Raw genomic sequence first — 12,632 nt, 5'->3', positions numbered from 1 at the left:
CCGCGGAGCGGGGGAGTCACCAGGATTCCCCTTCAACGCCCACCAAGACATCTGGGATTGCTCCACTCATCTAGCCTGGCACACAGAGCTGGCACTGGACCCACAGGGCCAATCTACCTTGGACTGGACCCTCCAGAAGGGCCCTGGGAAGGACAGGACCCTCCAGAAAGGCCTGGAGGAGCCCCTCAACCAGAGTCCTGCCCTCCTGACTACGGCAGGAGCCTGCCTGGAGCCCTCACACTAGTCTCATGTGAATTTGAAGAGGGTGACAAACTGTTTGTGGGTATTTTCTTTTATCTTTTTTTATCTTCCTTCTTTTTTTTTGGTTTTTTTTTTTTTTTTTACATCAATCCCCCCCTCCCTGCCCCAACATGTAGAACACAATGTAGAAGCCTCCCCACTCCCTCCCCATTAAAAACACTTTGTCCCCAACCTCTGCTGGAGTCACCCCCCTGGCCCACCCCTCTCTCAGTGAGAGAAGTTCACAGATAAGGCAGTTCATGTGAGAGGGAGCTCGGCCCTGCCAGCGGTCAAGCCCGCGCCTCCAGGCCTGAGCAGGGCAGTGACTCGCAACACGGAGCCTCTGCGGCTAGACAAGACAGAGAACACAGACAGACAGACAGACAGAGCATGGGGGGAGGCACTCCTATGGTTTGCATTGCTGCTTCCCTCCTCCCCTGGCTCTTGCTCCCCTGGCCCTCACAGGTCCACTCTATCCCTCTCCCATCTCCCAGCCCCTAATACAATTCTTATCCTTGACAGTTAAAAAACAACAAAACAAAATGAAAAGAACAAAACCACCCCCACACCACACCCTTTGCATCCTTCTCCACCCACTGCCATGGCCCAGAGGGGAAATCCTGACTCCCAAAAAGGTCCTGCAACTTTTGCCTCCTGGCGGAGCTGAGACCGGGCAGGAGCTGGGCCTTTTTATTTCCCTGTGATCTCTATGACATCGTCGTCTTTGTCCTCGTCATTAGAGCTGCATCCCGCCTCTGGGACCTCCTGGGGTTCAAACTGAGGCACCTGGGACCGAAGGAGACCCCCAGCCGGGTAGCCCGAGTGAGGGGACACGTAGCCAGGGTAGGCAGATGCCATGCTCCTGGGAAGGCTGCTAGGCAAGACGGGGGCTGGGAAAGGAGCAAACATCCTGGGCTCGGGCAGGAGTGACTGCGTGAAGGGAAGCGAGTAATTGGGCAGCACCCCTGTCAGAGAAGGGTTTAGCATGAATGAGGGGACGCTGGCGGTGGCTGAGGTAGCAGCAGAAGAGCTGGCGGTGCCGGCTGTCAGCAGAGGGTCAGTAGTCACAGGGAACACCAGATGAGGGTCTGGGAGTAAATTGGGCAGCTGGTAATAAGAGGAGCCAGTGCCCATGTACAAGGAGTTTCCTGGTTGGGAGGCAAATGGATGGGTTAGGTTGTGGTTTAAAGAGACAGGAGGCATGGTGAACCCACCAGAGACGGGGTACCCGTGTTCGTAGGGCTGCACGGACGACGGCAACTGGCGCTTCTTCTGCTGCCTGCGGGATTGCTCCTCCGGAGCCGACGGCGAGGTCGACTTGCGCTTGTTGCCCCGTAAGTCCAACACCGAGTGGGCATCGACGTGCTGGCTGGTGGCTGGCAGGGCCGAGGACACGGAGGGGGCCAGGCAGTGAACCCCCACGCGCTGCTCGGCCCCTCGGGCGGCGGCGCCGGGCGCGGTGTCCGTGCGGGCGGCCTGGCCTTGCGCCGCGTTGGTGCTGGGAGAGCCGTGCCGGGACTCGCGCGCGGCCGCCGCCTCCGCGTACTGCTGCAGCTCGCTGATGATCTCGGGGCTGTCGGGGGATATGGGCCGGGTGAGCTCCTCCGTGCTGGGGAGCTGCGGCGATGAGGCACTGTGTCTGCCATTGCTTGTGGACTCCAGGGAGGAGCTCTGGGAGCCTGGAAACAAAGAGATGGAGCAGGTGAGAAAGAAGACCCCAGAGAAAAACCTGGGGGCCAAAAGGTCACTGGGAGATTGCTCTAAACACAGGTGTGATGGAATACACCAGGGAAAGCCACCCCAGACACTCAAGTAGGAAAGCACATCTGAAAGCCTCACACAGCACTCACAAGCCCCTACCTGAGGCAGCTGTCTGACGGTCTTCATTGCCCTTCGGCTTCCCAGTGGTCCGTATAGCAAAAATCCGACCGTCGCTGGTCCGGATATACGTCCCTGGAACAGAGGCAGAACAACTTCATCACAACTCCAGTCTCAGCTCAGGACCCTGGATCTGTGAGCCCACGAGGCTGCTCAGGCAGGAACAGGGCAGCAGTGCTGCACAAGGCCAGCTCAGATCATGCAGGGAAGCTCAGTGAGAGGCTTCTGTCCCTTTATTCACTCCTCACTTCCACCTTTGCAGCTTTCCTGCGTTGGGGATCACCCCCTCCCAATGTGCTGCTGGTGGGAAATGTAGAACTTCATGCTTGAGACAGAGTTTGCTCTGGGAGCCCCAGGAAGTGTTTGGCTGCCCCAGTACATGCAGAGGGTGCTGTGAGAAGGAGACACCCAGCCACAAAGTTCAACAGCTCCTCTCAGGGGCAGGAGCAGCCACAGCTGCAACAGCCCTGCAGCATCAACACACCCAGAGCACAGGCTGCAACAGAGCCACTGCAAACTCCAGACCTCCTCTCCTTCTTGTTTCTTTTCCTCTCAAGGGACTGATTCATGCTTTTACATCCTTTTCTTTGCTACTCAGCATTGGCTAGGACCCTATCAACAAGTCTTACCAGGACAGAGAACTTACCTTTTGTCCCTCGGATGATGTGGATGCTCTCACCAGCACTGATTCTTGCCTGTACATCAGTGGACGTGTTTGTACCCGGAATCACAATATCTGGCAGTGAGAGAAGGAACAGAACAGTGTCCATTAAATTACAAGCCAGCCACAGACAGGACAGCAGGTGTCCCACCAACCCCTTTGTTTGCAGTCCAGTTGTCTCTCCTATGTGCTGTGCTAGAAGCAAGCCCTGGGTTTATTTCTGAGCAGCACAGGAAGGCAGCAGAGGGTCCAAGAAGAAAAAGCCACGCTGCTCTGGCACAGCATCTCCCCTGTCCCAACAAGGACAACTAGTGACAGTACTGAAGGCCCTCTCATGGGAGTTCACTCCTAACAACCCAGCAGGTCCAAGACCCTTGCACACTGCACACACTGCAGGGAAAGTCCCCCAGGGGGACCACTCACATGAGAGAGGCAATATCTTTGACTCTGACGGCCATCTGCCCATTGCCCATGTGAGCATCAACAACTCACCCTGATGCTCAGTTCACCACGGGCATCACAACTCAACCCCCTGTGAGCACCAGCAACTCACCTGTGGTGGTCACAATCTTCTGCACAAAGACACCAGCTCGCTGTAGATAGTTGATGGGGAAGTTGACAGCAGCACTGGAACTTGAGGTTGATCCTGCACTGCCCATGGGGACATGCCGGGGCATCATTGGAATGGGGGTGGACTGAACTGGGCGGACGCTCGCCACGGGCTTGTCCTCACCCTTGAGGGCTGGTCGCCTAGTGAGAGAGGAGGGAGGAGAGTGCAGCGCCCACCCAACAGGGACAAGCATCCTCTGCCCCCTTGTTTCTTGTCTACAGCACGGGAAGAAGGGGAAGAGGCATGTACTCACCAGTTCCTCTGGCTAAAGGCAGGGATGCTCGTCAGACTCTGGTCACTGGCTGGGTAATACTGTGCGTAGGACGGCCGGGTGTAGGGGACGGATGCTCGCTTTTCCTCCTCATAGCTCTTCTTGGCTGCTTTCTTCTCTGCCTTGGTCAGCTTGTGCTCCTTCCGGTCGATCAGCAGTGACTCATGCTGAAAAGGCTCCTGCAACCCCACAGCACCGCGGTTCTGGCACCAACGCACCACCAGAGGGAACCAACAAACCCCAAACGGGGGGCACCCCCTCCCTGCGGCAGCCGCTCTCCATCCCAGGCTGAGCAGGAAGGGCAGTTGGGAAGGCAGAGCTGGCCATGGTGAAGCACACGTGGGGCAGTGCTGTGGATGTGGCCAGGCTCAGATTGAAGGGTGACAGTCAGCTAAGCCATTGCCTGCCCAGTCAAGGCCTGAACTTACCAAGAGCACACAGCAAAACCCAGGAGCCAAAGGCCAGGCCAAGAGGGCAAGCACAGAGTCTGTCATGATGTCACACAGCCACCAGAGCCCCACAGCACCCAGCCACAGGCCCCCTCTGCAATACTACCCTACCAGAGAAACTCCTGACAACACCGGCAAGTGCTGCCTGTCCCAGCTTTGGTTCAAAGACATCCCAGGAAAAGAGCTGGTAGCAAGCTGGGATATGCCACTGCCACTTTCCCACCCAGCACCAAGATGAAGAAAGGGGTGCCCGACCACCTGCCCCCAAACCTGTCCTGGACAGAGGCATCTGTAAATGTGTAGGAGATACCACAGGGAAGGGCGGGGTTCTTTGGGCTCTCTCTAGAGGATTTTCTGCCTGTTCCCATCAGCACACAGGTGCATCCTTCTCGCCACCATGGCCCCATCACGCTGCCAGACTCCACAGGCCTACTCCCAGCTGTGCAGTGCTGTGCCAGCAAGGAAGCGGGCTGGTCTTACCTTGGTGATGAGGTGAGGATACTTGAGACAGGCTAATTGTAGAACAGACTCCTTCATCTTGCTTGGATTGAGGGAGAGCTGAGCAGGGTCAGATTCCTCCTCCACAAAATGCAGCAGGTTCTCCACCTCCCGTCGGGTGAAGTTCAGCACTGGGTTCAGATCATCCACCACCCGATCTGGAAACGAGGGGGAATGAAGTGAGCGGAAAAGGGGAGAAATGGGTACTGCTTGCCTGCTGCCCTTCCTACAGCCCTGCTCTGACAGAGCTCCCCTCCTTACAATCTGCACAATCCTCAGAAGTGTTCTGTAAATGTCAGGGCAGGGAGAAAAATCATCACCCATGTTCAGAGCTGAGGCTGTTTGACCAAGTCAGGCTGACAAGTGCCTTGTGCTCCAGACTGCACAGTAAGGCAGTGCAGGTCACTGAGCTCCTGGCAAGCAGGAATACCAAACTAGTGATGGATAGTGTCCCACCTCACATGACAAGGCTGTAAACATACATGTCCTGGGAACTGCAGCCACATCAGTAGGTGCTCTCCCACAAATCCCACCAAAAAGGCTCAAATTAGTAACCAGGTGCCAAAATTAACAGAACTCTGAGTTAAAAGCTCAGAAAAGCAGCCACATTCCCTCACTCACAAGAGCCTGAATGTTTTCCTTGGACATTATCCCTCCTGCACACAGGGCAAACAGGAGCACATGGAGAAAACATCTCTGTCCAGGACTCTCCTGGAAGCCAGGTCAGCTGCCAAGGGACCACCTTGAGTGCACAACAGCACACTGAGCTGATCACACTGGGCTGCTGCCTCTGGACTTGTGTTTCGAGCACAGAAGGACTCAGGCAGCAGAGCTCTCTTTGGGTCACCACAACCCTCAGCCGCACGCTCCAGGAGAGCAGCTTGACAGCTGGCACAAGCCAGCACAAGAGATACTTTTGGTACAAGGGGAGGTCAGAACAGCAATGAATTAATTATTCTTGGCTCCTAAGTAAGCACTATGAGTCAAAGGTATCAATATATGCTTTAATTTAGCCATTTTCCCCCTCTTGCTGCTGGAAAAATGGAGGAGGCACAGAGATATTTAATATGTAACACCCAATTTAAGATGAGCAATAACCAGGGATAGGGGAACACAGGATGAGTACCCTCTGAGTCTCCAGTCTGTTGCAGCAGCCAGGAGAGTAGCAGTGATGGTAAACGACACAGCACTGGACTGGTAACACAGCCCTGCTGCAGGATTTTGGCTCTACCATCATGAATTTCTTAAAGGATCCCATGTCACTGCCAACTCATAAACATCAAACATAGCTCTGGGATAGTGCCTGTCACCTCTTTGTCTGGTTTTCAACCTTAAAAAAAGAAGTTACAAAACCCATAGAAACAGGACTTGTTGGAGCTAAAAGGAGCGAAAGCTGAGAGAGGAATGCCAGGTTCACCCACGCTTACCTGACATGCCCTGCTTGGAGATCTGACGGTCATAGATCTTCTTCTCAAGGGTGTAATCAGAAACCAGTCTGTAGATGTGGCACGGCTTCTTCTGCCCGTAGCGGTACACTCGGCACACGGCCTGGGCGTCGTGGCACGGGTTCCAGGAGGCATCAAACACCACCACTCTGTTTGCTCCAATGAGGTTGACACCCAGACACCCGGCACTGGAAATGAGAGGCAAATTTCAAACTGCTGCCTCGACCAACTTTCAAAACTTCTAGGCAGGGATGACCATCACAGCCAAGAGTCCACAAAGTGTCTATGGAAAGTTCCCTCCAGTCAAACTTTAAACCCAAGTTTGGTTTCCAAGACTGTTAAGCTGTTGCAGAGGATTAAGACTGAAATGCTACATCCCTAGGGAACTCAGAAGCAGATGGCACTATCATGCCATGGAGAGCATATCACAAAGGAAGTTAAGAACTGAAAGCCCACCTGTACACAGAACATGAGTGTGAGTCCTCCACTGTGCCCTTCTGCTCCAGCCCACTTACCGTGTGGACAAAAGGAAGAGCCAAACAGAGTTGTTGCTGGGATCATTGAACTGGTTAATCAGTCGTTCCCTTTCTGAGGCAGAGGTGCTGCCATCCAGTCCTGAGAAGGAAATTAAAGACACACTTAAAAGCTCTGTGTGTTTGGGGGAAACAAACCCACTTTCTAAACTCTGAGCTTTGTAACCGGTTGCAAACCAATTCTGGGTCTCCCTCAAATCATGTACTCCAGGATCTCAACTGGACCACTCTGTACCTCCAATTTGCCCAGCCAGGCAGGTGCAGTGCAGCCAGCCAGGCTGGGGTTTGTTCAGCTGAAAGATCAAGTAAAACATTACTCAAGCTTGTCAAGGCCAGGACTGGGAGTGCTACAACACAGCTAGCAGCCCATTAAGGCTGTGCTTTAGGCAAGATGGATAGCAAGCAGGAACAACAGGAACAAAGGCCTTGGGTATGCTGGAAGCTCCAGGAACCAAGAGAAAGCAAAATTGTAAAGTTTTTGGCAAACCCCCAAAGATTAGATTTGAACACACAGAGTATTGGTCTAAAGGAGCTGCAGGGTGTGTCATGTCTCTGTTCCACATTGCTTCTGGCAGCTCTGCAAAAATCAGGCACCACTCCTCTCAGCCCTGGCCTGTAAAGTAGCCACACAAAGCAACAACCCATACCAGAATGAGATTTAAAGCTGGGGAAGAGGGGAGGAGGAATTCACAGCCCTGAGCTAGTGAAAAGTGCTCCAAGGTGATTCTGGTTTTGGAAACAAAATCTAGCAAATAGCTTAACAGGAGGCGAAAAGTGTCTTATGAAACTTTAAAAAGCAGTAGTAAGTGAGATGTTAAAGATGTCTAATGTCTTCTAAGTAAGATGGCAGAAAGAGGATTTGGAAGTTATCAGGCAGCTGCTATCCAACTGACATTGCCTTCCAAAGCAACTAAAGTAAGAACAATCTGAAAGAGGTTCATCAAGAGAACGCTTCAGAGGAGCATTTTCACACCCAAGGACAAATACAAGAAGACAGAGGGTGACTTTCAGAAATCAGCCCATCACAGAGGATCAAACAGTGTGACACCAAAAGTGAGGGGGATTTGCTGTACTCACTGTAATAGCTGATGTTTCGGACCCAGTTGTGTACTCCTCCATCTGAGCCCGGAGGACTCGGCATCGGCCTCTTGGCCAAAAACTCTTCAATGACAGATAAGGTGGACAAGCTCTGGCTGCAAAACCAAGATCTCTGTTCAGGAAAATGCTCCCCCAGCAGTAAAAGTGGAGTATCAGAACCCTTCCCCAACCATGACAGCACTGATGGTTGTCAAATCCTGTTTATGCAGCACACCTCTCATTAGTAAAATTGACTGTGGCAGAAGTATAAAACAGACAGATGAAATGCAAGATCTAATATAAAAAAGAAAAAAAGGGAAACTGCTACACCATTCACCCTGTTGTGTAACAACCTTCTAGCACCAGAGGGGATCCAGCTACTCCAGTACTTGGTGACTGCAGGATCAACTATTACACTCTGCTTACCTGAAGACCAAGATCTTGTCTCCAAGCTTCACACTTTCCTCAATTAGGTGGAACAGTAACACCATCTTGGGCGAGTTCTCCAAGACTCCCGTCTGGTAATCACACAAGATGTCTTTGGCCTACCAAGAAATGGGAGACTATTACAGGTGGAGTTGCTCATTCCCCGTTTAGTTCAACAACCCTGTCTCAAGGTGAGGGAAATCAGTCATCACAAAGAGGTTATTTACATCCAGTTGGTAGAGGTGAGAATGCTACTCCCAACTACTCCTCCTAACTCCCCTTCCAGAAGCTCCAAATGACAAACTTCTAGGGTGAATGAGTGTCCTCTCAACCTTTCATGACTCTTTTACCTGAAGGGCTTTCTTCTAGCCTTTTAGATTTACCACCATATTATCTAGATCAAACTTCACCCTAACACCTTTTTTTGAATAACAAAGTCCACAGCCTTTCTGGTCAGATGAAAACAATGGTGTGAGTGCTGCCTGCACTCCTGCCTCATGAGAGTCATAACCGCCCCCCCCCAGCACCACACAAATCTGCTTATCAAGATGCTCCATGGTAAAGAAACGTAAGAGAAACCCACAATTCAAACAGAAGAGCCTTCTCTTTGCTCCAGTTCAGAAAACTGCCCTAAAAAAGAGGTACTCTCTTTCAGACTCTCCAAATGAAGAGATTTCCAGCAGTGGCACTCACCCACTCATAAGTTACGACCTGATTTGCTCTCTCCTGAAAAGGGTTGAAGCCAACACTCTGGAGGAACTTGCTGTTAGTAGCTTCTCCAACTGGTGATGCCAAAGCATTACTCTCTGCTTTGACTTTAATTCCCTGAGGCTGGCAGCGGGAATTAGTACTTGCTGTGCCAAGGTCATCCACATCCAAATCCTGCTCGTTTGCCAGATTCTCCTTTTGCAGAGCTTCATACAACACATCTGGATGGTTCCAGATCTGAAAGGGTAAGAAAAGTGGTTAGACCTGTGCTGGCCTGCTGCTTGCCAATGATTGTGGTCTGAAAGCCCCGCAGCTATTCATAGGAAAGAACTAATGCTTCCCCTAGGTTCTCATATCTTTAAAAGTGACAAATTCTTTCCCTGAGAACTACCAGGAGGCCACTTCGCACCCCACACAGCACAAAGGCAGAAGAGGCTGCCTGTTGGCACTGCAGCAGGTAAGGCTGTGCAGGTGAAGGCATCGGCCCAGTACTGGTTCAGCTGATGGCTGCAGGTTTCTTGCACAATTTGAAAAGCATGTTTAACACCCCTGCATCCCAGTTCTGGAAGTAAACGATACTGTTGAGCCATGGCAGAGCACTCTGGGGAGAGAAGATGTCCCTGGCCAACCACACTTTCACTTCCCGTTTTGTCTCATATTCCTGTCTTTGCCTTATATATTAGAATACTTCTTTGCATCTCCTGCCAGAACCTACCTTGCAACAAACACAGAAAGCTTTGAGTGGGTTCAGTCCCAGCCAGCCACTGTTGCCTGCGTCTCGGAACCGGTTCATGAACTCTGTGTAAAGGGCCCGCTGGATCTTTGACAGACGTACCAAAATGACATGTTCTTCCTTAGATGGGAGCTGAACCTTCAGAACATTGTGGCCTCGCCTGCAGAGGAAATAAAAAAGAGAGATAAATACAGGGAAGGGAATTTCCCAATATGATCTCTTTATGGCTGCCTGTAGGGTAAGATTTTGACTTCTTGCCCACCTGGTTGCAAGGAGAAAAACCTTTAAACTGCATGTTTCTCTAATGCATGACACTTCCAAAAGACTATCCCTGCAGCCAAATACCAGCTGTAAACACAATTACAGAGATCTCAAACATTGCAATCTTCTAGCACAGATCACAGGAGGGTGATGAAACTCCTGTTTTCCAGGTAGCTGAAAACCAGAAACAAGACCGAAGGTTTATTTTCAGCTCTGCTAATGATTAAGACATTCCATTCAAGTCACTGCTCCAGTATCTTTGAACCCTCATATGAGGAAGAAAAGCTGATTCGTTTCCAGAACAGCGGAGTCACTGTCCCTTTTCATAACACTTTCATGAAACACTTTCAGATCCTTGGGTAGGGGATGTCAAAAAGTACATGTCCAAATTAACTATTAAGCCATGAAAATAAACGCGAGGTCACTCTGGTGCAGTCAGAGGTGCTGTTCTCTAATATCAGTCTGTGGTACCAAAGCAAAACAGCTTTACCTCTAACCCTAAGGCAAAACTGAGCTGTAAGAAACAGTGTGCCCAGCAGTGCCAGGGCAGTGATCATCCCCCTGTGCTGGGCACTGGTGAGGCTGTGCCTTGAACCCTGAGTTCAGTTTTGGGCCCTTCACTACAGGAAAGACATTGAGGGGCTGGAGCGGGTCTAGGGAAGGGCAATGGAGCTGGGGGAAGGGTCTGGACCCCAAGTCTGATGAGAAGTGGCTGAGGGAGCTGGGAGGACTCAGCCTGGAGAAAAGGAGGATGAAGGGGATGTTCTTGTTCTCTGCAACTCCCTGACAGGAGGCTGGAGTTGGAGCCAGGTGGAGATTGGGCTCTGCTCCCAGGTAACAAGTGACAGAATGAGAGGAGATGGCCTCAAGTTGTGTCAGTGGAGATTTAGATTGGATATTTGGAAAAATTTCTTCACTGAAAGGGTTCTCAAGCCCTGGAATTGGTTTCCCAGGGAAGTGGTTAAATCCTGGAGGCGTTTAACAGAAATGTGGATGTGGCACCTGGGAACATGGTTTAGTGGTGGACTTGGCAGTGCTGTGGGAATGTTTGGATTTGATGGCCTTCGGGTCTTTTCCAACCTGAACGATTCCATGATTCTATAAGGCAGCAAGACTTAATTGTAGGACATAACCTCAGCAGACAAGCCAGGTAATTTGGGATGAAGGAGGTGTTTGCACGGAGCACAGCACTAAGAACTCACAGACTCACCGCTGCACGAAGCCTTCCAGCAGGCTGTGCAGGACGTGGCTGCGGTACCTCATGAGCCGCACGTCCTGCGGGGTGCTGTCGATACACTGCCCGTTCAGGATGGGCCGCTCAAACATGTTGCTGAATTCCTGCCGCGAGCCCAGGAAGTCGGGTCGGACGAAGTCCACCATGCACCAGTACTCGATGAGGTTGTTCTGCAGCGGGTACCCCGTCAGCACCACCCGCCGGCGCGAGCGGATGTTCTTCAGGGCCTGGGAAGTGCTGGCATGGCAGTTCTTTATCCGGTGTCCCTCGTCACAAATAACCACGTCTGGGCCAGGGCGAGACAAGGCCTTCTCAATCCCTGAGGACAAGGAACATTAGGTGTTAGCGAATAAGACAAAGTTCTGGTTTTACATGGTCACCAACTTCACAAAGGAGGGGTAGTTGTTACAGACAAAAAAGCAGAATTCATGCGTGCAGAGAGCCAGGCTGATTCATGAGATAAAATATAACTAGACACTAGCTCTGATTTAGCATAATGTGGTAATGAGCAAACATGACTGTCCCTTGATTTCTGCTCAACGACCCACATGACATCAAGTCGGGTGTCTTGCATCATTTCAGACTGGCAAATCCCATAGTTCAGTCTTCTGACTTCCACGCTTACTCGCAGCTCTTGCAAGAAATTAGAGACTCAGTCAAAGCTCAACAACCTTCTGCTTCCAAAGACACACTCCTGCCCAGCAAGGTTTGATCACGCCAGCAATGCTAAAAGCAAGTTACAGGTTGTTTCCCTGTGCTGCCACTGCTGATGGCCAGCTGGACAGCAGGATCACACCCTCCCTCTTGAGGGTTGGCCTCCCACCTTTCAGAAGCTCTTGCTGCCGGTCTTCCTCATCCAAGTCAATAATGACAGGGCCAGTTTGTTTCTTTGTTCTCTTCTTCCTACCAGTGGCAAAGGACTTCTTCAGTGAGAGGAGACGATACATCTCGTATCCCATCAGCAGCACACCACCTTCTGTCACCCAGTCATTCACCACCTTTGCACGTGCAGCTGTTGTCCTGCAAAACAACCAAATAAACTTCAGACTTTCTCCAGCTTCAGACTGAATCACTGGATTGGAGTCTGCTGAGAAAAAAGACCCGTTCAATTAATTTAAAGCACTTTTCTCACATCAAACCAGACAAAAGAACACAATGAAATTTCTTTAAGAAGCAAACTGGTATAAAAGGGAAAAAAAGCCTTTTAAAAGCCACTGGTAGCTCAGTAGAGAATGACAAAATAACCCAGAAAGAAGCAGGGATCCATGAGCCAGGAACCCACTCCACACCAGGCTGTAACTGCAATCACTGATCTCTCCTTTTTGGACAAAGAGGCTTTGTATATCTTGCCAGAACCCTTCAAGGATAACTCCATTCACACAAAGTCAAAGTGTCAGGTAGAGGAATCCCTAAATGTGTGAAAAATCTCAGGAAAAAAAAAAAACAACCCACATTTAAAATACAAGAAACGTGGTACAGGGGCACACGCCTCAGGAACCCCAGGACTCTGACAGGACTAACAGTGTCCCACCAAGCCACAGCACTTCTGCTCCTCTCTGCAGAGGCAGTTCTGTCTCTGGGACTGGGTTCCTGATCTCAGCACACATG

General features: G+C 51.0%; 1 protein-coding gene across 3 annotated transcripts in view; it reads right to left on the bottom strand.

Annotated features, from left to right (window-relative positions):
- Positions 1–12,632, bottom strand: part of RAD54L2 (RAD54 like 2) — a 67,405-nt gene that overhangs the window by 3,965 nt on the left and 50,808 nt on the right. For 2 of the 3 annotated variants that reach the window (XM_050312736.1, XM_050312737.1), the window contains 14 exons: positions 11,848–12,044; positions 11,001–11,343; positions 9,512–9,689; positions 8,782–9,033; positions 8,089–8,207; positions 7,663–7,778; positions 6,568–6,667; positions 6,035–6,240; positions 4,590–4,765; positions 3,643–3,839; positions 3,333–3,529; positions 2,765–2,854; positions 2,101–2,193; positions 435–1,919 (listed from right to left, as the gene is read on the bottom strand). In XM_050312736.1, coding sequence (XP_050168693.1) covers positions 931–1,919; positions 2,101–2,193; positions 2,765–2,854; positions 3,333–3,529; positions 3,643–3,839; positions 4,590–4,765; positions 6,035–6,240; positions 6,568–6,667; positions 7,663–7,778; positions 8,089–8,207; positions 8,782–9,033; positions 9,512–9,689; positions 11,001–11,343; positions 11,848–12,044 — 3,253 coding nt within the window. In that variant the 3' untranslated portion in view covers positions 435–930. Of the gene's footprint in view, positions 1–434; positions 1,920–2,100; positions 2,194–2,764; positions 2,855–3,332; positions 3,530–3,642; positions 3,840–4,589; positions 4,766–6,034; positions 6,241–6,567; positions 6,668–7,662; positions 7,779–8,088; positions 8,208–8,781; positions 9,034–9,511; positions 9,690–11,000; positions 11,344–11,847; positions 12,045–12,632 lie in introns of those variants that run through there. The other variant, XM_050312738.1, reaches the window with a different exon arrangement.

This window comes from Myiozetetes cayanensis, unplaced genomic scaffold, assembly GCF_022539395.1.
Source record: "Myiozetetes cayanensis isolate MyiCay16 unplaced genomic scaffold, myiCay2020 scf18, whole genome shotgun sequence".
NCBI classification, from domain to species: domain Eukaryota; kingdom Metazoa; phylum Chordata; class Aves; order Passeriformes; family Tyrannidae; genus Myiozetetes; species Myiozetetes cayanensis.
The sequence above is the reverse complement of the archived record's forward strand: the minus strand, read 5'-3'. Positions and strand labels throughout refer to the sequence as shown.